General features: G+C 46.6%; 1 protein-coding gene across 1 annotated transcript in view; it reads right to left on the minus strand.

Moving 5' to 3' along the window:
• VWA8 (von Willebrand factor A domain containing 8) overlaps nt 1-26,884 on the minus strand; it is a 308,581-nt gene that overhangs the window by 160,687 nt on the left and 121,010 nt on the right. The window contains exon 20 of the mRNA XM_059724552.1: nt 20,427-20,498. Coding sequence (XP_059580535.1) covers nt 20,427-20,498 — 72 coding nt within the window. The remainder of the gene's footprint in view (nt 1-20,426; nt 20,499-26,884) is intronic.

The raw sequence follows: 26,884 nt of genomic DNA on the forward strand, positions 1-26,884 counted from the left end.
ACATCGAGAAATGTAAAGTGTTCCACCTCGGGACAAGCAACCCCCTACACACCTACAGGCTTGGTGGCACCAAACTGACTAGCACCACAAATGAAAGGGACCTGGGGGTAATAATAAACCACAGTATGAATATAAGCTGGGAATGCAATGCTGTAGCCCGTAGGGCAAATAATACTTTGGCATGCAACAATCAATGCATCTCCAGCAAAACCAAGGAAGTGATTCTTCTGCCCTAGAGTCAGCACTGGCGAGACGGCATCTGGACTACGGCATCCAGTTCTGGCACTACACTTTAACAAGGACCTGGGCAAGCTTGAGAGATCTAAATCTGCTCTCTGAAACAATGGCCACAAGCTAGCAGAGAGCAGATTTAGATTGGACATTAGGAAGAACTTCTTCACAGTTCGAGTGGCCAAGGTCTGGAACGGGCTCCCAAGGGAGGTGGTACTCTCCCCTACCCTGGGGGTCTTCAAGAGGAGGTTAGATGAGTATCTAGCTGGGGTCATCTAGACCCAGCACTCTTTCCTGCTTATGCAGGGGGTCGGACTCGATGTTCTATTGAGGTCCCTTCCGACCCTAACATCTATGAATCTATGAATCTGCTGCCTCCAGAGCTCTTATTTTCTCGCTTTGCTTTAGTTTTCTTTCCTGTGACAATATAATTACTCATTCCAAGCCTTTGGCTGATTATTGGCCCTTGCCAAAATGTAACACCCGTATCATCAATGTGCAGGTTTCCCTTGCTTTATGCAGGTTCTGTATGTGCTAATTCGCTCATATGCAATGACCCTTTTTATACCAAAAATGTGTTATATGCAAGGTAAGTTCACTCTTATGCGATCGGTGTGGTGGAAGCCCACAGTCAGCTGCTTTGTGGGAGTGACACACGCCAAAATATAGTCTCCTGTGTGGATCTATGCTCCTCACAGGAAATGGCACTGATAGCTTAGTGCTCTGGGGATCTTTCCAGTACATCCAAATAACTGTCTTTCACTATCACCACAGCAGTCAGACTACTTTGACTTAATCCATGTTTTTCTGTTCATTTTATGGGCAAACAGGGGGTCAACCTCCCCGTTCCCCAAACTCCTCTTCCAAATGTCAGATTTATCCCAGGGCTGACTGTCCTGGGCTTTCACTAGCATCAAAACAGGTTCAGGACAATCATTTACAGCTTGAATGGCAGTCAAGTTGGATTAGCTCTGATTTTCCAGGAAAAAGTGTTACCTTGGTTACTTCAAAGGTACTTAAAGTGGAACAATGGGCTTGTATGTCTGTAAGGGAAGAAACAGATGTTATCTAATGTCACATTTGTGGTGGTACAAATGGTGAGCAAACAGACATCCCTACCTACATCAGTGGTGCAACAAAAGGTAGTGGTAAATAGCACACTTTAATGTGGTGGATGCCTATTTGCTCTGTGACAGGAGAGTGCAGGTAGCCTCTCTGTAAGTGGGGAAAGTCAGGATTCCCTACTTATGGAAACCTGCTCTGGGACTGCTAGAGGTGCATCTCTGTTAGCAGGGAAAGCCCATGCAGGTCTTGGCACGGAGACATGAGATTCATGGAATCCCTGACGCCCTGTTCCTCTTTGCCAGGATCTGTGCCAACCCATGCTTCCAATGGAGGCACAGACTGGTACAGGTCCTGGCAAGGGGGCACAGGGCACCATCTATTTTTACCGTAAAATCCTAAGATCCTAATGGCTATTTTTACCCAGAGAGGACAACCATAATGTTGGTATTGCATATACAACCACCTTATTTGCATGTCTTTGCCCATTTTCTCCATTATGTTCTGCACTGTGCTGCCCTGTGGTGCACCACTGCTTTGCACAAAAAAACACGTATATCACTTTGAGTGTTCTGAGTCAAGCAATAAGGAATAAACTGACTTTACAACATGAGAATATGGCCATGTACTTTGAAACCTGAATCAAGCGAACAAGTGCATTAGCTGGAAGGGATATTATATGACAGATAATGGCTAAAACCTGACTTTTTTCGCATGTGCTACAATGTAGTCAAGAATATCCTATAGACTCTTCAAGGGTCATAAGGGGCACCTAAGCCACGCAGAACTACTGATGTTAACATAAGATGCATTGTTCCTTATACATAAAAAGAATATCCTACAATCTTGCTAGTTTTATTTACTTGTAGATGTCATGGTAAGGTGCATTTTAAAGAAATTCAATGAAAATACAGTGAGCTTGTCAACCAATGTAAGTCAGTGTGTGGGAACTACTGAGGCACTGTCCTACTCTCCGTTGCCAGAAAGATTCTTCCTTGCATCTTTCTGAGTCGCCTCCTCCCCCTTGCCGAAGATATCCTTCCAGAATCCCAGTGTGGTTTTAGAACATCATGGGGTACCACCAACACAATTTTTGTTGCATGGCAGATCCAGAAGAAGTGCAGAGAGCAACACCAGGAGCTGTTTATGGCATTTATTGGCCTAACCAAGGCCTTTGACTCTATCAATCATGAAGCCTTATAGAAGGTGCTGGCTAGGTTTGGTTGTCCACTGAGGTTCATCAACATCCCAAGAAGGATGGAAGAGATGGAAGCCCAAGAAGGGTGGCTGTGCCTTAAGGAAATGATCCTTCGGGCACAAAGCGATCCCTGAGTGAGGCAAAAGAGGGAAAGGGGCCAGGAGGCTTCCCTGGCTGACCAGAGAAATCCAGAGCAGCCTAAGGGACAAAAGGGGAGCACATAAAAAGTGGAAACAGGGAGAGATCACCAAAGATGAATATACCTCCTCTGCTCATGCTTGTAGGGAGGCAGTTAGATGGGCCAAAGCTACCATGGACCTGAGGATAGCAACCCAAGTAAAAGACAACAAGAAATTGTTTTTTAGATATATAGGGAGTAAAAGGAAGGCCCAGGGAGGAATAGGACCCCTGCTAAATGGGCAGAAACAATTGGTGATGGACAGGGGGGACAAGGCTGAACTCCTCAATGAGTTCTTTGCCTCAGTGTTCCTAAGTGAGGGGCACAACAAGTCTCTCACTGGGGTTGTAGAGAGGCAGCAGCAAGGTGCCAGACTTCCACGCATAGACCCTGAAATGGTGCAGAGTCATTTGGAAGAACTGGATGCCTTTAAGTCGGCAGGCCCGGATGAGCTCCATCCAAGGGTGCTGAAGGCACTGGCCGACATCATTGCAGAGCCACTGGCGGGAATATTTGAAAGCTCGTGGCGCAGGGGCCAAATCCTGGAGGACTGGAAAAGGGCCAACGTGGTCCCCATTTTCAGTCCTTGGACCGATACTCTTTAATGTCTTCATCAGTGACTTGGACGAGGGAGTGAAATGTACTCTGTCCAAGTTTGCAGATGACACAAAGCTATGGGGAGATGTGGACGCGCCGGAGTGCAGGGAACAGCTGCAAGCAGATCTGGACAGGTTGGACAAGTGGGCAGAAAACAACAGAATGCAGTTCAACAAGGAGAAATGCAAAGTGCTGAACCTAGGGAGGAAGAATGCCCAGCACACCTACAGCCTAGGGAATGACCTGCTGGGTAGCACGGAAGTGGAAAGGGATCTTGGAGTCCTAGTGGACTCCAAGATGAACATGAGTCGGCAGTGTGACGAAGCCATCAAAAAAGCCAATGGCACTTTATCGTGCATCAGCAAATGCATGACGAATAGGTCCAAGGAGGTGATACTTCCCCTCTATCGGGCGTTGGTCAGACCGCAGTTGGAGTACTGCATGCAATTCTGGGCGCCGCAAATCAAGAGGGATGTGGATAACCTGGAGAGGGTCCAGAGAAGGGCCACTCGTATGGTTAAGGGCCTGCAGACCAAGGCCTACGAGGAGAGACTAGAGAAACTGGATCTTTTCAGCCTCCGCAAGAGAAGGTTGAGAGGCGACCTTGTGGCTGCCTATAAGTTCATCACGGGGGCACAGAAGGGAATTGGTGAGTATTTATTCACCAAGGCGCCCCCGGGGGTTACAAGAAATAATGGCCACAAGCTAGCAGAGAGCAGATTTAGATTGGACATTAGGAAGAACTTCTTCACAGTTCGAGTGGCCAGGGTCTGGAACGGGCTCCCAAGGGAGGTGGTGCTCTCCCCTACCCTGGGGGTCTTCAAGAGGAGGTTAGATGAGTATCTAGCTGGGGTCATCTAGACCCAGCACTCTTTCTTGCTTATGCAGGGGGTTAGACTCGATGATCTATTGAGGTCCCTTCCGACCCTAACATCTATGAATCTATGAATCCTCAGGCTACTCCATGACAGGATGGCCACCACAGTCCTTTGCAATGGATCAGAGACAGACCCAATTACCATCCATACTTGTGTCAAGCAGGGCTGTGCCATCACACCAGCTCTTTTCTCCATCTATCTTGCTGTGATTTTTATTATTATCTGTGACTGCCTTGCTCCTGGAATTGGGGTTGAGCATCGAATGCACAGCCAGCTTTTCAACCTGTGGCGTCTTCACAGCAAAACAATTGGCATCACTGGCCTTCAGTACACTGACAACTGTGTTATACTTTGTGGACACTGGATCCATCTGCAGTCCACCCTCAACCTTTTCTCAGGTGCCTATCACAGTCTGGGACTTGCCATTAACATTGGGAAGATCAAAGCGCTCTAATGCCTGCCCCAGCACAAGCTGCCACCTTCCCCGACAAATTACCACTGGTGGACAGCCCCTGGAAAATGTTGAGCATTTCCCATACCTTGGTAGCCACCTCTCCCAGTTAGTCGGTCTTGATGTAGAAAGCTAACATAGGATTCGCTGTGCCAGCATATCCTTCAGAAAGCTGCTTCGCTGCGTCTTTGCTGACCGAGATCTGCAGATGGAAACTAAGATCCTAGTCTACAATGCAGTGGTTATTCCCATGCTCCTCTACGGGTGTGAGATGTGGGTGACATATCAAAGCCATCTTAAGCACCTGGAATGGTTCCATCAACGCTGCCTCAGGAAGATTCTTCTCATTAGATGGGAAGACCACTGCACCAATGCCAGCATCCTCTCTGCAGCTAACATAATCAGCATTGAGGAAAAGATCATGGAACATCAACTCTATTGGGCTGGCCGCTGCGTGTGGATGGCTGACATTTGTCTCCCAAAACAAATCCTCTTCTCTCGATTCTGTCATGGTAAGAGGACCCATGGAGGGCAGAGGAAGCACTACAAAGACACCTTGAAAGCATACCTTAAGGGTGACATCAACCTTACAAACTGGGAAGTGCTGGCTGGTAACAGGTCTCAATGATGCTGTACCATACATCAAGCTAGTGTCCACTTTGAAGACAACCATTTTGCTCAGGAAGCTGAGAAATGGCAGAGGAGGAAGGAAAGTACACAACATACTGGACAACAGCTGTGGCCCCCAAGGCACCACCTGTCACATCTGTGGAAAAACTTGCAGAGCATGGAATGGATTCTTCATGCATCTTAAATCTCACCACCAATACCCCGCCCCAGCAGACATCCTCATATAGAGGGATAGTCAACTGATAAACTCATCTTATTAAGCATTTTCTGCACATTACTCTTAGCTTGGAAGTAGTTTCTGTGTAGAAGGTAGGGCAGAGTGGTACCTTAGGGCAAGTGTAGATGAAATGGAGGCCCTAAATTGAAGCGGTAGGTTTTTTAAAACACCGTTTCAATATAGGGCTCTTTAAACCCCTGTGTCGTGCACAGCAGCCCTGGTGTAAACTGCTCCACCCTGGCTCAAATTGCTGCTGTCCTGGCCGCATGTATAGATGCTGGACCCAGGAGCAGTTTACTCTGGCTCAAGCCACTCTGGAGTTTGTTGCTTTGAATTAATTGCATGTGTGGGTGCACCCAGGATTGGGTATTTTAGTACTTTACAATTATAAAATATTTGAGGGCTAAGCTTTACGACATCTTATTTGGTTGTGTGCCTTCTCTCTCCAGAAAGGCAGAAAAAATTTGGAGCACAGCATGTTCTGTTTCACCACTTCAAAGACTTTTGACGTTGCCTGAGGCTGCACATAAAAGGCAAAAGAAGGTGAAAGGAATTGACATTTCTATTGATATGGCTTCTGAATTACAATTTTGTCCATTTCCTCTGCAGGAAAGCTATTAAAAAATAAACTCAGGCATTTGGCAAAATGAGAAAAAAAACACTCTGTTTTAGTCAGTGTTATGTTGTAACATTTACCCCCCACATACACAAATGTTATGCATTAGCATTTCTTTCCCATCTGCCAGAAACTGAAAATTAGTAGAGATGGTAAAAGGCACATAATAAAGGCCAGGCCACAAACTCTGTCAATTCCACCAGACAAATTTTCATGAAGTAAAACCTAGCAGTTTTCTCTGATTCTAAAAATAAGTTTCTTAGTCTGCCCCAGTAGGGATTGGAATGACTGAGCAGTAAAAGCAACTTGCAAAGGTAATGATTATGGAAATAACCACTGCAAGTTTGGAGAAAATAATATTTCCTCATCTAGGTTGCTGGCAGTTTCCAATTAAGAAATAGTTGTTTATTCTCTGCCATGGCAGTGACTACTTTGCATTTGCCTTGAGAAACTGTAGATGGTCTCATTACTCACTCCCAGATTGGAAACTGGAACATTCAAGAAGTAAGAATTGAAACCTTATTTGATACCCTCTCTTCTGCTTCTCCAGTCAGAGGGGCAATAAACTTCATCCACATGTTCAAAGGAAAATTTGATCAAGTGAACCAAGAACATAATTTTAGTCACACAATAGGAGCATACTGCCATTACTATGCAAAGTTAATCTACAACCAAAGCAAATTGGTATTTAGATGAACCAATATTTTTACGTGTCTATTTTGTAAAGTCATTGATCTTACAAAATACCATTTAATGTTTCCTAACTGAATGGGACAAAGTTGTTTCATAGATTCATAGATGTTAGGGTCGGAAGGGACCTCAATAGATCATCAAGTCCAACCCCCTGCATAAGCAGGAAAGAGTGCTAGGTCTAGATGACCCCAGCTAGATGCTCATCTAACCTCCTCTTGAAGACCCCCAGGGTAGGGGAGAGCACCACCTCCCTTGGGAGCCCGTTCCAGACCTTGGCCACTCGAACTGTGAAGTTCTTCCTAATGTCCAATCTAAATCTGCTCTCTGCTAGCTTGTGGCCATTATTTCTTGTAACCCCCGGGGGCGCCTTGGTGAATAAATACTCACCAATTCCCTTCTGTGCCCCTGTGATGAACTTATAGGCAGCCACAAGGTCGCCTCTCAACCTTCTCTTGCAGAGGCTGAAAAGGTCCAGTTTCTCTAGTCTCTCCTCGTAGGGCTTGGTCTGCAGGCCCCTAACCATACGAGTGGCCCTTCTCTGGACCCTCTCCAGGTTATCCGCATCCCTCTTGAATTGCGGTGCCCAGAATTGCACGCAGTACTCCAACTGCGGTCTGACCAGCGCCCGATAGAGGGGAAGTATCACCTCCTTGGACCTATTCGTCATGCATCTGCTGATGCACAATAAAGTGCCATTGGCTTTTTTGATGGCTTCATTTATGAGTAGCTGAGCTGTCCTGAATATGCAAAGCATTTATTTCTTCTTTTCTTCTGTTGGATATACTTAACCTCATGGAAGTATGCCTACCGCACTGCCAGTATCTGAGTCCTTCTTTGGATTTCAAATCTTACATTTAATCATGGCATACGTAACAATGAGTCAATCCCCTGCTACGGAAAAGGGCTGGAAAAGCTCAGAAGGCCAGCAGGGCCCTTTTAAAGCTTGAACTTTTGGAGCCAGTAGGAGCCAGAGGCCAGAAATGGAGCCTAGGAGGAGATAGGGTGTGATCGTTAGGGCCTTACGTGCTGCACGGCCTGTTGGGTGTGTAGCCCCGCCCCTCGACTCGCCTGCCACGACTTTGATGTTAAATTATCAAGAGACAGGGGGTTTCAGTGGAGATCTTCCCGGGATGGCCTCCCGACCGACTGCAGTACTCACGATTGCTTGGCGTGTTCCATGAGGCTCCGCCTCCCCTACACCCCGTCCACTCGACAACTGGGTGGATATTCGTAAATGGTAATTTTCAGCCCTGTAGAATGGCCTGTGATCTGCTCCAGGCGGGGTCCCACGTCTGAGTGGACTCAGTTGACTCCCCTCCCTCCGGCCTCAAAGCACAGCTTGCCTTCCCTAATCTCTGTGCTTTTCCCCCTTTCAGGTTTTTTTTTTTTTCCTCAGAAGAAATATTCCCCTGAGGAGGAGAGGACTGTGGAGCTGCCTCCTTTACCCCTGCCTCCTCAAGGGGGCTCAGATGCCTCCTCTGCCCTGCTGCCTACAGGGAACTTAAAGGCTTCCCCTTGCTTGTCTTCTGTGGGGAGCTGGAGAGCTTCCCCTGCTCTGTCTCCTGCAGGGGGATCAAAGGTTTCCCCCACGCTGCCTGCAGGAGCCACGCAGGCTGTGTCACTCACTTCTTGCACCAGAGCCACAGCATGCCTAGCGTGCTGCCCACCAGTGCTCTCTCTCTCCGGCTCTCCACCCGCCCTGGTTCCGGCGGGGCTTTTAAACTCTTTTGCAGCGGCCTGTATGGCCGCCGTTATTGATCTGGCTGTTCCCCACACGGGAAACAGCTGATTAAACAGCCGGCATAACGCTAGTTCGCGCGGCTGTGGCCGTGGTCCCGGCTCCTGCTCCTGCTTGCCTGCAGGAGGTAAGTTACCCCCACCAGGGGTCTGTTTCCGGGGTTGGGGCCCATGGGGATTATCCTCTCCCCTTCAGGAGCCTGTGGTGGTGCCTTGCCACCACACAGGGAAAGCAAGTTGGCAATTCTCCTTAGCATGAACACTGCAAAGATAGCAAGTGATTCTGCCAGGTGGAGTGGAATACGTCAGGTGACTGGAAAGGGGGAGGGGCTATAAAAGCTCACCCCAGAGAGAGGTGCAGTCAAGCCCTGACCACAGAAAAGGGAAGATTGCTCCTAACGGGTGGAAGAAAGACAGTGACGGATAGAGTAAGCAGCTCCAAAAGGGGAATAAGTTTTAGTTGAGATTTTTTTTGTTTGAGTAGCAGGCCTGAAGAGCAAAACTTTGAGTTGTGGACTATGTTATTTCATCCCAAGATGGGGAGGAACTTAAGTGGAAATTTCTGTTTGACAGACACTTAGTGTACCGAAAGAAGATATAAGGGGAGATGAGGAGGCTGCATAGTGGGGTGCCCAGCATCCTGTGTGACATCCTCCCACTGGAGGAGGAGGTTGCAGACACAAGCACAAATGACCTAATGCAAGAATCTGAGCTGGGCACCTAGGCCTAAGGATCTGTTGCTGTAGCCTAAAAGGCCACACAATGTGTTTACCCACATGAAGGCTCTGTGGGTCCCAGAGGGGCAAAAGCATGGGAGCTGTTTTGGAACTGAGAGAGAGGGTCTGGAGGCCACAGGTCAAGAGAGACTGGCCAAAACAATCTGGATTCAAAGGTTGAGCTGGAGGAGCTGGTTTGAGAGCAGGGAGTTGCTCCGTAGAAGCCAGAAGCGCTGCTGGTACATGTCAGACCAGAAACCCTGCCGGTACAGTGAGACCATGTCATCAGGTTCCTCCCCCTCTCTGCTTTGGGCAGAGGCAGGACACCTCCTGGATCACGGCGTGGTAAGCAAATCAGGACTGAGGAGGCTTCCAGGTAGACTAGGAGACAACAGAACTGGCTGCAATGAGACAGAGCACCCTTCTGTTCAAGTCCTGTCACATAAAAGTACACCCTTTTCATGATTGAGGACTTTATTGTGAAATAACTGACAGAGGCTCTGAAATGACATAGGACAGACGTGGCCTAACTGAAGGTTTTGGTACTGATGCAAAAAACGGAAGTGAGAGAGGCTATGAGTGCATGGGAAAATCCAAGCTGTCTCCCCAATCCAGAAATACTAGATCAGCCCACATAGGGAGGTTACCTGTATATGTAAAAGGACAATATTAAGATGATTTAAATTGTCAGCTGTTTACCATTTAGAGTTTTTTTGGTTCTCTTTCTCTCTCACAAATATACAAAAAAAATTAGATTTTAACTAATGTACAACATTTTATTTATACACACTCAAAAACAAGTCATACTTAGGAAGCGGAAGTCAAATATCTACAGATATATCACTAAAGAATAAGGGCAGAATTAATATTTGAGAACAGAAAATCAATCATAAAATAAGACTCTTTTGAAGATCAATGAAAAGAAAGGATAGATGCTATTATTAATCGTAAGATTTGCAAGTGTAACCATAGAATCATAGAAAAGTAGGGTTGGAAGGGACCTCAGGCGGTCATCTAGTTCAATCCTCTGCTCAAAGCAGGACCACCCCCAACTAGATCATCCCCATCAAAGCTTTGTCTGGCCAGGTTTTGAAAACCCTCAAGGACAGAGCTTCCACCACCTCTCTGGATAACCTGTTTCAGATGAAGTATCCTTCTTTTGTTCATAATGAACAACCATCTTAGTACTGTAGAAGGGAACTGTTCAGAGTATGGCAACCTTGAGAGTGTAAATAAGACCCTCACTAGAGATGTTGTGGGGGCTGCTGGCCACGCTGGGTGTACCACTGAGGTCAAGGGGGAGAGGAAAAAAACTCTTTATCCTGACAACCAGGCTTGCATGTATGGCATTGGAGCCAGAGTAGTGTTCAGAAAGAACTCTCTGTGAAGAGAGGCAGGGTCTGGTTGACTGAAACAGACTGTCCTAGTGAAAACATTGACGGATCAGGGCTGTGTGAGCTTTGGCTCTTGCTGGTAGAGAGTGAAACAGCTATCCTCCTCTGAGCACCCACTGGGAGGAAAAAATAACACAAGACTATTGGACCCATCCAGAGATGGTGGACTCAATCTGCTGTGACATGGGCTTATAATATGAAAAGTATCAGGGAGAGCAAACCTGATTAGCAGCTTATTTGCTACCAAGACGTGCTTTAATGAATATGTGTACAGGCAGTCCTTGATTTACGACTTTGAGTTATGATGAACAGTACTTACATCCTTTATAAATTTACACCTTGTTTTGAGGTTCCAATGAGGGTTTCGACTTTACGACACTCGACACAGCTGCCTCCAGCAGGTAAGTCCCTTGTGGGGGGAGAGGGGAGGGGCAAGGGACAGGGCATGGGGGGGCGATCAATGCCCCTGCAGCAAGGGAGGGATTGGAGCTGGACCTGGGACAGGGGCAAGCACTGCCCAGCCAGGATGGGGGGGCATGGGGAGCGGGTGGGGCGGCTTCAGCCGCTGTGTGCTGCTGGTTTGGGAGCTGCTCTTCTGGTGGCTCATCTGGCAATTCTCACAGCTGCTCCCGCCACCAGTCCAGGAGGGTATGGGTGGGCGGGGGAGGGGCAGGGCAGGGCCGTTCCTGGGGGGGGGGTGAATCGAGGCAACCACCCTGGGCCCTGTGCTTTGGGGGACCCCATGGAGCCACGCGGCGGAGCAGCAGTAGCGCAGAGCTGGGTGGAGCAGTGGCTTCATATCCAGCCCCCCTGCAGCCAATGCCAGCTTGTTCAGGTTTGGGGCCATGAAATCAGAGTGGGGGCGGGGTTTGCCTCAGGCCCTGCACCCTGCTCAGGTCGCCTCTGGGGGTTGAGAGGCATGCCCCTGGATCTGCACAAGGTGGGCAGAGCCAGGGCTGCACCAGGCTGCACTCTGGGTAGGCTGCAGGGGCTAGTTTAGGTTGGCTGCAGGCCCCCAACCCCATCGCCCCACTTCACCACCCGTCCTGTTCCGATCCGGAGGCACATGGCCCCCCATGTCCTGCCATTTCTCACCCAGCTGGGGCGGGGTGGGACAGGGCAGGGTGGGGGTGCGGGATGAAGCTGCTGCTCGTCTGGGAGGCGCGGGGAGGCTGGGGCAGCTCCCGCTGCTGTGCGCTGCTTGTCTAAAGGCAATGCAGCAGCTATGCCCTGCCCCAGCTGCGGGAACGGCAGAAGGGCAATAGCCCCCACTCCCAACACCTTCCGCCACCCGCCCGAAGTGCAGCCCTGGCCCCACCCACCCTATGCAGATCTGGGGGCACACGCCCCCACTCCATGCCCTCTCAGACTAGTGGTGGGAGCAGCGGTGAGAGCCGCTAGACAAGCAGCTCCTGGACCGGCAGCATGCAGCGGTGAGAGCTGCCCCGGCTGAGTAGCCCTTGTCCCAGCCCCAATCCCTCCCTCGCTGCAGGGTTGTTGATCCGACCCCACCATGCCTCTTCCCTCCCTCTTCCCCCACAACAACAGACTTACCAGCTGGACGCAGCTGTGTCCAGTGTCATAAAGGAACCAATCCCCCTTTTATAACATTGTTCTTATGGGAAAATTGGTTCCAACTTATGATGTTTTGACTTAAGACGTGGTTTTCAAAACCAATTGCATTGTAAGTCTGAGGACTGCCTGTATATATATCATTTTTAATATTTTTCTTTGCAAGGCTTTCATTTGTAGTTTGCTGTAAGTGTTACTGTATTTGTTATTATAGTAATAAGATAAATTTAGATTTTTTTCATTTATTATTCACTGAGGAAAATATGATGCCAGGTATCCTACATTAGGCATTGTTGCTCTGCTTATTTGTTTGCTTAATATATGTGAAGCGAACCCAGAGTGATTAGGCATTAGGTATTGCATAGTCACTGACACAAGCAAACAGAGGATTACACCTCTGTATAAACTAAATGAAAACATATTTATCATAACATGTCCACTTACTTTAAAAAATATTCCAGTAGGATTAGTTAATTTGGCCTTGATAAAACTTTCCTAGAGTATTTAAGAATTTAATTAAAGAAAACTCTGAACCAAAATGATGGAGGATGGCTGAGGTCTAGAGAACCAGAGCAAGGTAAACATAGAACCTAGGTATGGGGGACCTGCAGAATGATAGACCAAACTTGCTCAATTTCAGTATACAGGTAGATACTGGAACAAGCTATTAAAGAATTCATTTATAAAATGTCTAGGGGATAATAAAGTGGTAGGAAACAGCCATCAGACTTGGCAAGAACAAACAACAGCAAACTAAATTAACTTCCTTATTTGACAGGATAACTGTGTTAATGGATAGGGATGATGTATAAGAGCAGTATGATTCCTCAGACCTCCAGTATGAACCTGGAAGTAGACTTGTTGAAAGTCTCTGGGTTAGGGGAGAGCAACAAGGATGACATTGTGGTGAGTGTCTGCTATAGACCACCAGACTAGGAGGATGGGGTGGGATGAGGCTTTCTTCAAACAGCTAGCAGAAGTTTCCCAATCACAGATCCTGGTTCTCATGGGGGACTTCAATCACCCTGACAGTTGCTGGGAGGGCAATACAGCAGTGCTCAGGCAATCCAGGAAGTTTTTGGAGAGTATTGGGAACAACTTCCTGTTAGAACGGCCAACTAGAGGCTGTGCTTTTCTTGATCTGCTGCTCACAAACAGGGAAGAATTGGTGGGGAATGTAGTAGTGGAAGGCAACTTGGGCAGAGTGACCATGAGAAGATTGAGTTCAAGATCCTGAGGAAAGGAAGGAAGGAGAGCAGCAGGATAAGGACTTAAGAAAAGCAGACTTTGAATCAGTCAGGGAACTGATGGACAGGATCTTGGGCTGCCTTGCCAGCGCAGTGCAGAACTTGCAGCAGCACGGAGATCCCCATGTGGCCCCGTTGTGCCCTGCAGCGCTGGGTCACACCTGCCAGGCTACAGAGACCTTGGAGAGGGCAGAAGGTTGGGGAGCTGGAGCTTGCAGCAGGCAGCCTGCCCCCACCCCATGCACAGATCTGGGGGGCACGGGTGCCCCCTGCCCCCCAAGAGTGCATGCAGCCATGGGGAGCTGGCCCCAGCACCCACCCAAGCCCATAGCAGACAGGCAGCGGGTGGGAAGCAAGATGTGCTCCATGCTCTACTCAGCTGCAGCAGTCAGGTCCCTGTCCCCATAGCCCTGGCAGCTGGGGGCCCCCTCCGGCAGGGCTGGGGGGCAGGGGGCTGTGGGTGGAGGGTGAGGGGTGCCAGCAGGGTCAGGGGGCTGTGGGGAGGGGGGAGTGAGGGGCACCAGCAGGACCAGAGGGCTGGGAAGGGGGGGGGGGGGGGGAGTGAGAGACCTTTCATTTTAATCACAGATTTTGGGGGTTTTGTCAGAGACTTCAATTTTTTTTATCAGAGAATTTGTGATTTTTCTTTCAAGGAAAACCTGGATCCCTGTGATTAGGAACAATCAGCATGGATTCACCAAGGGCAAGTCATGCCTGACCAACCTGACTGCCTTTTATGATGAGATGACTAGCTTTGTGGATATGGGGAGAGCAGTGGATGTGATATACCTTGACTTTAGTAAGGCTTTTGATATAGTCTCACACAACATTCTTGCAAGAAAGCTACGGAAATACAGGTTGGATGAATGGATTGTAAGATGGACAGAAAAGTGACTGGATCATTGAGCTCAAAGGGTAGTAATCAATGGCTTGATGTCTAATTGGCAGCCAGAATCAAGTGGAGTGGCCAATGGGTTGGTCCTGGAGCCAATTTTGTTCAATATCTTCATCAACAGCTGGGAAGATGGGATGGATTACACCCTCAGCAAGTCTGCAGGTGATACCAAGCTGGGGAGAGTAGTAGATACGCTAGATGGTAGAACTACAATTCAAAGAGACCTTGACAAATTGGAGGACTGGACCGAAAGAAATCTCATGAAGTTCAATAGATCAAATGCAATGTCCTGCACTTAGGATGGAACAATCCTACACACCAGTACAGTCTGGGAACCAACTAGCTAAGCAGTAGCTCTGCAGAAAAGGCCTGGGGCTTACAGTGGACAGTAAGCTGAATAGGAGTCTACGGTGTGCCCTTGTTACAAAGAAAGCTAACAGTATGCATTAGTAGGAGTGTTGCCAGCAGATGGAGGGAAGCAATTGTTCCTCTCTATTCGGCACTGGTGAGGTCATATTTGGAGTACTGTGTCCAGTTTTGGACCCCGCACTACAGAAAGGATGTGGACAAATTGAAGAGAGTCCAGAAGAGGGCAACATAAATGGCTAGAGGGCTGGAGCACATGACTTACAAGGAAAGGTGGATGGAACTGGGCCTATTTAGTCTGGAGAAGAGAAGACTTGGGGGGGGGATTTAACATCAGCCTTCAACTACCTGGAGGGTGGTTCTGAAGAGGATGGAACTAGACTGTTCTTGGTGGTAGAAAAAGACAGAATAAGGAGCAACGGTCTCAAGGTGCAGCAAGGGAAGTTTAGGTTAGATATTAGGAAAATCTTTCCCACAAGGAAGGTAGTAAAGCACTGGAACATGCTACCCAGAGAGGTTGTGGAAATCTCCATCTTTGGAGTTTTTTAAGACCTGGGTAGACAAAGCCTTAGCTAGGATGATCTAGCTGTAGATGGTCCTACTTTGAGCAGGGGGTGGACTAGATAACTTCCTGAGATCCCTTCCAGCCCTAATTTTCTATCATTCTATTATATGTATCTTTTGAACCTCAAAAGTCTTTTGCAGACTTCTGAGATTGTCCCACTTATAAAGGCACTTAAGGCAGTGGGTCCCAAACTGTGGGTTGCGACCCCAATTGGGGTTGCAACATCAGTGGATGGGGTCACAGGGGTGGAGGGGCTGTGGGTTAGGAGTGAGGGGCCATGCTGAGGAAATGGGGCCATAACTGGAATCATGCTGAGGAAAAGTTTGGGAAGCACTGGTCTAGGGCTAAGTACAGAGGTTCAAAAGGCCCCAGGCAAAATAGATTCTATCTTTGCAGTTTTTTCTAAGCTGCGTAGATTGAACTGGCAACAAACTGAACTCCCATTTAGTGTTTGGGTGGCCAAGACAGGCAGAAGCCTGCACTGACCCATGCTAGGAGCCTGGGGGCACTCAAGTGGGCCACCCTTCATGGCCAGGCTATCTAAGGTTGCTGAACCCAGCTCAGTGGGCAGCCCAGGCCTGACTGGCAGCTGGGGTCTGCGGGATGCAGGAGAGGGCATGTGCCAGAGGTCTTCCCACCCTGTGCCAGCTCACCCTAACGCCGCCCCTTCCCCAGCCTTTGGGCTCTGAGAGGAGACAGGAGAAGTGGCAGGGGGAGCAGGTGAGAATGGAGAAGTACCCAGTCCCACCCCCTCCTCCGCTATAACCTTCAAGAGGGGTGAGGGGTGGGAAACCCACTTTCAAGAGGGCACTGTCCTCCCCCACCTAGGGTCTGCCTGGTGTGAGGGAAAGCACCCACCTTGGGGGCTTTTTGTCTAACTGCAGCTCAGAGCTGGACTACAACAGCCCTAGCCCCACTCCTTCCCCAGCCAGATGGCTGAGAAGGGAGTGGGGCTGGCTGGCTTCAAGCTCTAGGGATACAAAAAAATCCTCAGAGGGTGCTTTTCTCATCACACCAGGCAGACCTTGGCTGGGAGGGGGGAGGGGGGGACTGGCATGGGGCGGGGGGGTGTTCCCAGCCCCTGCCCCACACCCCTCATATGTGATGGCTGGGGAAGGTGCAGGGCTGGGGCCATCCCAGCTGGCTCGAGCTATGGGGGCGGGCTGCCCCCTCCCAGACCCCAGCAGGGGGATCGAGTGCTAGGCAGGAGCGGGGAGAGGTGTACTCTCCGCCTCTAGGAGACGGAGGCTGAGGAGAAGACAGGGATGAGCTGAACCTTGCCCGGCTCAATGGGCTGTGGGGCGGGGGGGGGAAGGGAGGAGCAAAAAGTTCCCGCCACAGCAGCTTTTCCCTCCCTTAGCCTGGGGCTAGAGGGCATCCATTCCTCTGCCCCCTGTCCCTCTGGGCTGACGAGCCTAAGCAGGAAGCAGGCTGGGGAGCTGAAACTTTAGTGCCTCAGCAATGTGACAGCTGGGGGTGGGGCTAGCCTTGCTCTGTCGGAGCACAGATCAGGGCTGCCAAGCATGCTGGGATGCTGGAGGACTGTGAGTTAACTTAAAATTGGGAACTGATCTGGGACAGATGTTCCATACGCTGGTTTAATCTAAATCAGTTAAGCCTGATTCCTCATCCAACCAGGTTTATCTTAAACTAATTGTGGCCATTTTGAAAGAACTTCTGTTCTGTTACAGGTTTAAACCAATCACATAAACTGGTTTATGTGTAACTTCTGTCCCTAGCCCAGATATAATGGTCATCTAGGTGTAGAACTGGTTGAATAAGCATTTACAAAAAGAAGTTATCAAAGGCTGCCTGTCAACAATGGGAGGGCATATCTCAAGTGGGATCCCATGAGGGAACCATCTGGGTTCCCATATAATTTTCATTAACAACTTGAATGATGAAATAGACACCCAAAAACACTGCCAAGGATGTAAAGTTGAGAGAAGTCACAAGCAGTTTCAAGAATAGAAAGGGAATTCAAAATGATTTTGATAAATTAGAGAGATGGTATGAAATCAGCAAGGTGAAATCCAATAACTACTGCACATTAATACACATGGGAAAGAGCAATCAAATGTGCAAACAAAAAATAACTGGCGAGGCAGTAATACTGAAGAAAAAAATTTAGGGATTACAGTGGACAGCACAGTAAGTATGAGTCAAGAATGAGAAGCTGCTACAAAAAAAATGTCAAATCTCATTCTGGGAATTAATAGGGATGCAGTGTGTAAGGCATGTGAAGTAATTATTCTACTCCACTTAGTGCCTCAGGTGGATTATTTTGCCTGTTCTTACAAGGTGCCCTCCAGAAGGTGCTTACTCAAGGACCACCTTCTCTGGTCATTCAGAGAGCCCCAAAGCCAGCCCAGTCTTGGCTTCTAGAACAAGGAGAGGAGTCCAGGCTCCTTCACACTCTGAGACCCCAGTATTTTGGTCTCTTACCTTCCCTGGTACTTTGTGGCCCTAATAAGGAGCTAGCATCCAGTTTTGCCTTTGAGAGAAGGACTTTGCCTCTAGTTGGGGAGACCAAATGCAGTAAAAGTTCCAAGCAGCATAGCAGACAATTTTTTCATATTTTTTTCACATTTGTTGGGGAAAAGGCCACATAGCCAGGGGTAGCCTGACCCCCTTCCAAGGGGTTAATTAGTCCCTCTGTCCTCAGTCCAGAATACACAGCCCTGAGTCTCTGCAAAAGTGTACAGCTGTTTTCTTTTCAGTTTTTCTAGGCCCTTGAGCACTCAAATATCCTCTAGTCATCTTTCTCCAGAGACTTTCTTGCAAGGAGCTGTCAACCCCTTTCATTCAGCCTCCCCTGTTCATTGTTATATCCATCTTTCCGCCCAGCCTCCTGCATGCTGACCACCTCTCACATTTGTTTATATGTCGACAAAGCTATTCAAGACTTTGTATGTGCTACGAGTCCATCTTGTCTTATCCTACACATAGGCAACCCTGTTGCTTATCAGGACTCTATGAACCAATTTTTCCCCGTGGTCTAGCATTATAGGTAAACCAAGTCACACAACATTATAACATATGAACACAGTTAACACAGAAATATTATTTAAAAATTCCATAATCCACAACATTCATAAAATCTGGGTACCATACATTAAGAAAGATGCGTGAAAACTAGAGAATGTCCATAGCAATAAAAATGACAAAAGGATTAGAAACCATAATCTATGAGGAAAAGTAGAAAAAAATCAGGCTATATTTAGTCTATAAAACAACAGACTGAGGGGGGGGCATCAAAACAGAGGGGTAACTTTTTCAATATGTAAAAAGTTTTTACAAAGTACACAGTGATCAAGACTTCTCCATTTCTATGTTAAGTAGAACAAGAAGGAACAGGCTTAAGGAACATTTAGTTTAGCTATCAGGGAAAACTTTAAGATACCTATTTAATTCAGATAGATGTCAGGGATGTTCAAGGCAAACTTGACCCTTTTTCAGAGGACTAGATGATAATCCCTCCAGTGGTATATTCCTTGGGTTCTATGACTCATCATTTCTATTCCACCATTAATTAAGCTTCCATGCAAACAGTGAGGAACAAGTTTGCTACTGCTTTAGATTTTATCTTTCATTCTTAGCAGGATTAACAAGACTGAAAAGCACATGGAGTAAGTGAAATGGACACATTCTGCTTTCCATGTACCTGTAAAGTACTGTGTGGCGGAGCACCTTTAGGGGTGCTCGCCACCTGAGGGCTCTCACGGGCTCCAAGGAGAGCCTGCTTTGGAGGAGCAGCAGGGGAAACCTCCCCCAGGAACTATTTTAAGGGGGAAGGTGTGTAGCAGGGCACTGTTGGTGCCTGCCACTTTAAGAGCAGAGCCAAGCAGCCAGCAGGTACTTGATTGCAGTGACCATTTTAGATCTCTGGCCACCCATATAAACAGGGCAGTCCACTGCTAGCAGCCTAGGCAGTAACATTACCTGGCTGCAAGGCTACATAACATCCTGGAGGTAAGGGCAGGAGCTGTAGGGGATGGTTTGGAGGCTCCTGGTCCTGGGCATAACCTAAAACTGCACCCTGCTGGGAGTGAGTGGCCTGGTGGGGCTCTCAGTGGTGCAGGAGCTCCCAGGAAATGCCAACCCAGTTATCACGCCGGTGAAAGGCGGGTAGGGGCGCCTTAACCCTAGTCCTCACCTTCGGGTGGGTCACGTAACACCAGAGGTAGTTGGGGCCAGGCACGGCTACAGCCACCTGAGCCCTGTGGGATGCAAGTCCCCAAGAAGTGAGAACTGGGGCCAGGTACGGCTGTGGCCACCTGAGCCTTGTGGGGTGCAAGACCTTAAGGAAAGATAGTTGGGGCCAGGCATGGCTATGGCCACCTGAGCCCGCTGGAGAGGGAAGTCCCATGGCCTTGAGTGAAGGGGGTGGTGTGGAGCCCCAGTGAAGTGGGGGAAAACCAGAGGGCTGAGAGTCCAGTGTGTGTATGTGTATTAGAGAGAGAGTTGCTCCCAGAAGGAGCTCAGACCTGGTCAGGTAATTGGCTAGCCACTACCTCAATGAGGGTCATGGGAGAGGCCCAAAAGACAGTACGTCTGCCACCCAAGGTACGAACTAGCTAAGCCTATGGCCTAAGGGGCCTGCTCCGAGCAGGAGCAAGGTAGCTTAAGTTGTCGATGCGTGAAAGAGACCCTGTGAGAGGCCCTCATGAGCGGAGGGCAGTATGAATGTGAGTGTCTTAGGCCTGGCAACAAGGCCCAAGCTTGGTCCGGCAGTAAGCCAGGAGCACTGTATCACCTGGATGCCATCTGCAAGGCTTGGGCTGCAGTTGTGGGAAGGAATGGAGCTGCAGATAGTGCCCCCTGGCAGGAGGGCAAGAATGGGTAGCCTCCCGCCTTAATTAATTAAGTTGATAATTAATTAACAACAAGGCATGGCAGGCAAGTCAGGTGGGAGGGTGTGCCCAAAGTCAAGCGGGGAAAACTAGCACTGTGGCTAGTCTGAGTCCCACTTCACCACATACTAGTTGAGAAGAATCTTTCCAACACAGAAGATTTTTGGTATTTTGTTTTCTTAGGTTTAGAGTTCTCTGGAATAATTTGATTTTCTGAAACTATAGCCCAACAGCACACACAGATACTAGCACATGAAACAACAAATACAGGTTCAATTTATTGCCACAAACTGTGGCCCATGTACTGAAGAAATAGTTTTTCTAACTCACCTGGTTGCCAACTAAAAGCAGGTGTTCTCCTAGCAAAAAGTCCTTTAGCATATCCTCCATCACCATCATGTGCTAGAAACATAAAACACCATCTTAAGTGCAGGATTATACACATAGAATAGTGAATATAGTATGCAGAAATTATGTTAAATATTTTTACCAGAACCTTTTAAACACGATGCATACAATTATTTTCTATTTTTGTGAAATGGAATTGTTAGCCTGCTTGTAATTATATGCAGAGGGAATTTGTACAGTAATTGAAACAAAGTATATGTCTTTTAACTCTATCTCCATAATTTCCTACACTCTACTTGGCTCTGGATGTCTGATTATCATAAACCTAGGCACTTCCCAAAAACATGCCACATCTCCCTTTATTTTAATTGGCTTTTTGTGCCTCTAACCTAAAACCTCAATTATTCCTTTTGGCTGCAGAACCTACTAATGCACAACCGTGTTTTGTCACCTCCATGTTCAATTATTAAAATTACCATTATTTATTTGTTTGTACATAATGACTAGGGGGAGCATCCAGGTTCAAGTACCTATTGTGCTAAGCACTGTGTAGACATACTATCAAAGACAATCCATTAATTTAAATAAGCAAAACAAAAAAAGGATACATTATCTTTGTTTTACAGATGAGGAACTGAGGGGGCTAGCAGATAGAGTTGCACCGATACACTGGTGCATATCATATCAGCACTGATAAAAGGAAAATTTGCATTATCACCAATCAGCTTTTTGTGGCTAATGTGGCTGATTAATGTCACTAATAAATGCTGCGTGCATGGGCACAGCCACAGCATGCACATAGCCAGGAATGCAGCATGGCAGCTTGGAGATCAGCATCTGGCTGGTAAGTCTGGGGGGAACAGGGGAGGAAGGGGTGTGGGGGAGGGAAGGGCTCGGGGGGGGGGCAGATCAAGGTCCCCATGGTGAGGGAGGGAGTGGGGCTTGGGCTGAGACAGAGGCAGGTGCTGCCAAGCCAGGGTTGGGTGGGGTGTGGGACAGCGCCGCAAGTGGCTCATCTGGGGAGCATGGGGAAGGGGGGTGGCTCCTGCCACTGTGTGCACCCTGGGGGAGGCATGGGGGGCATGTACTTCTTGGATCTGTGTATGAAACGAGGCCAGGCAGCCGCTGTGTGCTTGGGGTGCTGGTGATGCTTGGCAAAGGGTTTGGGCTGGAGCTGTGCTCAGGGTGGGCAGTAGCAGCGCTGGGAGGGGGCACTACAGGGTGGACTAGTCACCCAAAAATTTGCTGTAGCCCCCCCTCCCAGCACCACCACCACCTGCCCCGAGCACAGCCCTGGCCCAACGCCCACCCACTGGGAAGAGCCCAGTGTCACCCCTGGCCCCAAGCTCAGTAGCAGCCCTCCCTTGCTCTGTGCACAGATCTGGGAGCACGTGACCCCCATGTCTCCCCTGGGGTGCACACAGCAGTGGGAACCAGCCCCCCGCCCCATAGGAGCTCCATCCTGCACTCTGCCCCATCTCACCCCAGCTGGGCAGTGCCTACCCCTGCCTCAGCCCTAGCCCCACTCCCTGCCTCACTGTGGAGTCCTTGATCTGGCCCTCTCCACCCCCCACCCCAACTTAACAGCTGGATGCTGTTCTCCAAGCTGCTGGGCTTGCATATTGGCAATCGGATCAGTATTGGCCGATATGGCTTGTTAATAATCAGCTATCGGTATCAGCCCAAAAAATCTTTATCAGTCCACTCCTACTTGCAGATGTTCCCTTAATAGCATGTTGGGATCTAATCCCCAAACCCAACAACTGTACCTCCTGCCATGCCATATGTGCCAAGATGCTAATTTGATCTTATGTGCTTAAATTACATTCACTTATACAAACTTAAAAGTAAGACATTAGGCCTACCTTGAGCTCAAAGATAAGTTTTTTCTACTCCAATTAATGTTTATTTTCAAAGGAAACGAGGCAAAACAAAGAAAAAAAACAATCTTAAATCCAGCTTTTCCTATATTTCTTGCATCTGAATTAGACTGTATTCAAAAGCAAAATGCTTTATAGTTATACTAATGAAAGCCTATAAAAGGTATAAAGTTGGTAATATATGTAAGAAGGAAAATTTTAACGTAAACTTGTTCTCCTCAAATAGATTTATTTAAAAATGTAATTAGCAAACAACAATGTGAAAAATGCTGGCTGCTTTACTAGCAACAAAATCTTGTGTATCCTCCTTTCTATCTAACGAAAATAGGTCATCTGTAAGTAGGTCAGATAGGGTACTCAGAAAAGGGAGAGCCTGTCTTTACATAAACATTACTAGTTTTTCTTTCAGCATTATTATTTTATCTGCATAGTACTAGCTTCTTAAAAACAGTAACTCCACATTATTACCATACTCCTTTGGTGTGGTGAGAAAACGGTCTTATTTTTCCAACTCCCTCAAAATTAGATAGAGGGGAATGTTTTTAATAAAACTTATAAATTATGCTTAATATTGCAAATCTTAATCAGCCATGTCAAAATCACATGCACCACAATTTTTCAGCAGTTGGAAAAAACAGATTTAAAGGAAATTGTGTACTCCACTTATAGGAAACTGCATAACTTAAATCACAGGTTCCCAAACTGTGGTACATGTACCACTAGTGGGGGGAGCAGATCGAGGCCCCCACAGTGAGGGAAGGAGTGGGGCAGGGGCAGGGGCTGAGGTAAATGGGGCCCTGGGGCTGTGATGGGTCAGTCAGAGCCCAGGCAGAACGTCCAGGAGTATGGTGGGGGGCTCTCGGCCATTGTGTGCACCCCGGGGGAGGTATGTGAGGTACACGGTCTACTATCCTCTCTCCAACAGTGGCAAGGGTGGATATTTTATAGGAAAAACAATGAACAGGGTATATCTAGAGTGATCTATCCCCTGTTCCTTATCCTCCCTGGCATTTACCATCACTGGTTTAGAAATGCCAGAAGATACATCCCTGAATGTTGTTTAATACCTATTAATAGATTTTTCAGCTATGTATTTGTCTTGTCCTTTTGAACATGGCTATGCTATCTGTCTCTACAACTTCCTGTAGTAATGTATTCCACAAGTTAACTATGTGTTGTGTAAAAAAGGACTCACTCTTGTTTTAAACATGTTTCCAGCTAACTTCAGAGGGTGACCCCTAGTTCAAGTCCTCTGGGGCTTGGTGAATAACAGTTCCTCATTTACTTTGTCTACATTGTTCATGTTTTTTACAGACCTCTACCCTCCTCAGTCTTCTCCTTCCCAAACTGAAGTCCCAGGATTGTGTGTGTATAAGTAAATGTAGTTTATTTTACTAAATCACAGAATGCTGTTTTTTGTCCTTATGCCAGTTTCATCCTTCAGCAGATGTGTAGGGATACAAAATCATCATCAGAACACTTGAGACCATCACAGTGAAGTGGGAGATGGCAATACAAGACTTAAGAAGAAAATTAATTTTAGTTGGTAGTGCACTACTATGTTTTTGAAGAATTCTCTATATACTGCTATCAGTAAAATATTTGGAGCAATGTCTTTTACCATACATATTTAATGACATGTGCTGCCTAAAGTGGGAAAAAACAGTATTCTAAAATAAGTTGTGATCAATATTTTCAATTTGTAATCACTGAAGTTATTCTCTACTTTAAGCAAAAAGAGTAATACATAAGGGCATCTTTGGGTTTTGGAATATCATTTGTGAGAATCTCAGAGATGATGTGCTTTACTGAAATGGCAGAACAAAACCTCACACATGTAGTAGAATTATTAAGGAAGAAGAACATTCTCATTTGTTCATATTATGTGACCTGTCTATCACTTTCATAAGAGCCTATACAGTGAAGACTAAACTTTGTCCTATGAAGAAAAGAAAGAACAGGAAAGACATAAAACAAGGTAGACTGATTTACATGTGAAAATCTTCCATTTAAATAATTTCACTCAACTTTCCCACTTGTACTTCAGCTATTTTCTAAAGGGATAGCTTTACAACTAAATAATGCCTTTGAAGTAGATTTAGTACATCTTTTTGCTGTATAGTATAAATATAACTATATATAATTTATTTCAAAAACTATATAGCTTAATATTTTCAGATTCTTATTAAGTGATATATTTAGTGTGTTAGAAAATGGTGGCTGATATACTGCTTATTTACTAGGAACTTAACTGTTACTCATAATTTGTGCCAAGCAGCTTCATTAGAATGGTACAATACATAATGGTAACAAATCTGTTTATAACAAACCCTACCCCCCTTTTAAAAATCCCACCGGCAGGAAATGATTTTCTCATTCTTACAATGCAGACATTGACTAACTTTATTGTAAACACCCTCTTTTAATGAATTTTTCTCCTAGTTACAGGGAGATTTGTTTTAATGATGTTGCACTATATCTGGAATTTAATTACATACAAAAACAGCACATAAGCTTTGGTTTTATTAAACAAAACAACCTAAAATGTTTAGATACATAATCTTCTCATTTCAAAATACATTTTACATTTACAACTTCAGAATCTGTTGAAGAGAGGGTTTAATGGTCATCAATGAAATAAACAGTTTATTTCAAATTAGCTTGGAAAATGTTTCAGCTAGGCCTAAGTGAAAGTGCCTTGACTTTAGCTCCTACATGTTGAAGTTCACTGAAAAGGAGATGGTTTCCTAAGTTACCTAACCTGTCCTTCAAACTATTATATCTAGTAGCTCTCATGCTCCTCATTTTTAATTATACTGAGGCTGTAGCTCATGGAGGTTCAGCATATTTATTTTTAACTGTTTTAAGAGGCATATTCTTAGGCTTAGCAGAATTTGATTTTTATTTTTTATTTTGATGGCAAAAATCAATGTTTATTTTTAAACATTTGATTTTTATCAATTTGAAATTTTTGGGACTGTGCAAAATGAGTTTAATTTTTTTTTTAATTGATTTGGTATGTGTGCGCACATACACCTATACACGTGCAGCAGCTAAAGCAGGTGCTGAAGGCTGTACTGGTAAGGCTATGCTGGGAGGGGGGCAGGAGGGGCAACATCATTCATGAGGACATTGAAACTGTTCCAAGTGAATGTTTGTCTGAGGGGTAGGAAAGCTGCTGCTGCTTGAGACAGCACGGAAGCTATTTGGCTGTAACAGTTACAAATGTAGTGAAACTCCTCCAACTTTTACCCAACTTCATTCAAGGATAAAGCTCGGGCAACTTAGCTCGCTTATGTCACTACAGGGGTGTGTGCACATATCATTTAGACCAGGTACAGACATTACACTTTTACTGCTAAGTGACTGGAAACCAGCCTATACCTGTAACAGAACAGAATTTTGGCACACAAAGACTAGTTTAAAACTACACCATTTACAAAAAACCACTGAACTTCAATCAATTCCACCTTGGGCCTTTTGAATGTCTGCACCTAGCCTTAGAGTGCACCAGCTACCAGGCGATCTTGAGCAGCAGCTTCTCCCCTTTTTAAACTGCTCCAACTGAACAGGCAGATCCTGTGGTTCAGATGCAGCGGACTAATAGTGCTGATACCTCTACATTGTGTGGAGAAGAAAGATTACCATCTAGTAAAGAGAAATGGACATGCCTTTGGAAGGTGGACCTGTGTTTTTTTCTTTCAGGACATGCACATTAGGGGTGTGTGAAGTGGGCAGTATTCGATTCGGATTCAGGGGACAGTGATTCAATTAGTTGATTTGGATCACTGTCCTGATGAAATTCAGCTGAATTGAAATCTGAAGATTTTATTCTGAGTGCGGGGGAGGTTCACCGCAAAGCGCACCAGCATGGTGATCGGCCATGGGGGGACACCAGGTGCCCTCCCCCTAGACCCAGAAGGCACCAGTTGCTGAGCCAGAGGGAGTCCCCCACACACTTTGTGGTGGACCCAGAAGTGGATCCAAAGCATTTCTGGTCCACTTCCAGGTCCACCGCTAAATGCACAAGGGTTCCAATTCAATTCGGAGAGATTAATGGGTCTCCTGATTCTATTTGGAGATTCGGCTGCCAAATCACCTCTGAATTGAGTCAGCGACTGAAGCGTTGTACAACCCTAATGCACATACACCTTCTTCTGTCCTTTATAATTTGGCTTAATTCCTTTCCCTGTAGTTTCTCTGTCAGTTGAAGGGTGTGAAAAGCTGAGGCAGTATTGCTGCTAGGTCCAAATGGCACAAAATTGACACCAATCATAACAGAGATTTTAACCATTACATCCTATTGAAGTGATCTGCATATGTACGACATAGCTCTTGAGAAATTCTTGAACTCTGGCCAAAAATGGCTTTCAGACAGTTCAGAATCCTAGGACTTGTGCATCAAATACGCATAAATAAATCATAGTTATAATCAGAAGCAATAAGAGTGCAAGGGATGGAATAACTGTAGAGCAACTGCAGATAACATTTCAATATCCCTGAATATTGTTAAAACAACAACTGAATATTATGTAGACAGTTTGTGATTTCACTCAGTTG

This window comes from Alligator mississippiensis, chromosome 1 (assembly GCF_030867095.1).
Source record: "Alligator mississippiensis isolate rAllMis1 chromosome 1, rAllMis1, whole genome shotgun sequence".
NCBI lineage: Eukaryota > Metazoa > Chordata > Crocodylia > Alligatoridae > Alligator > Alligator mississippiensis.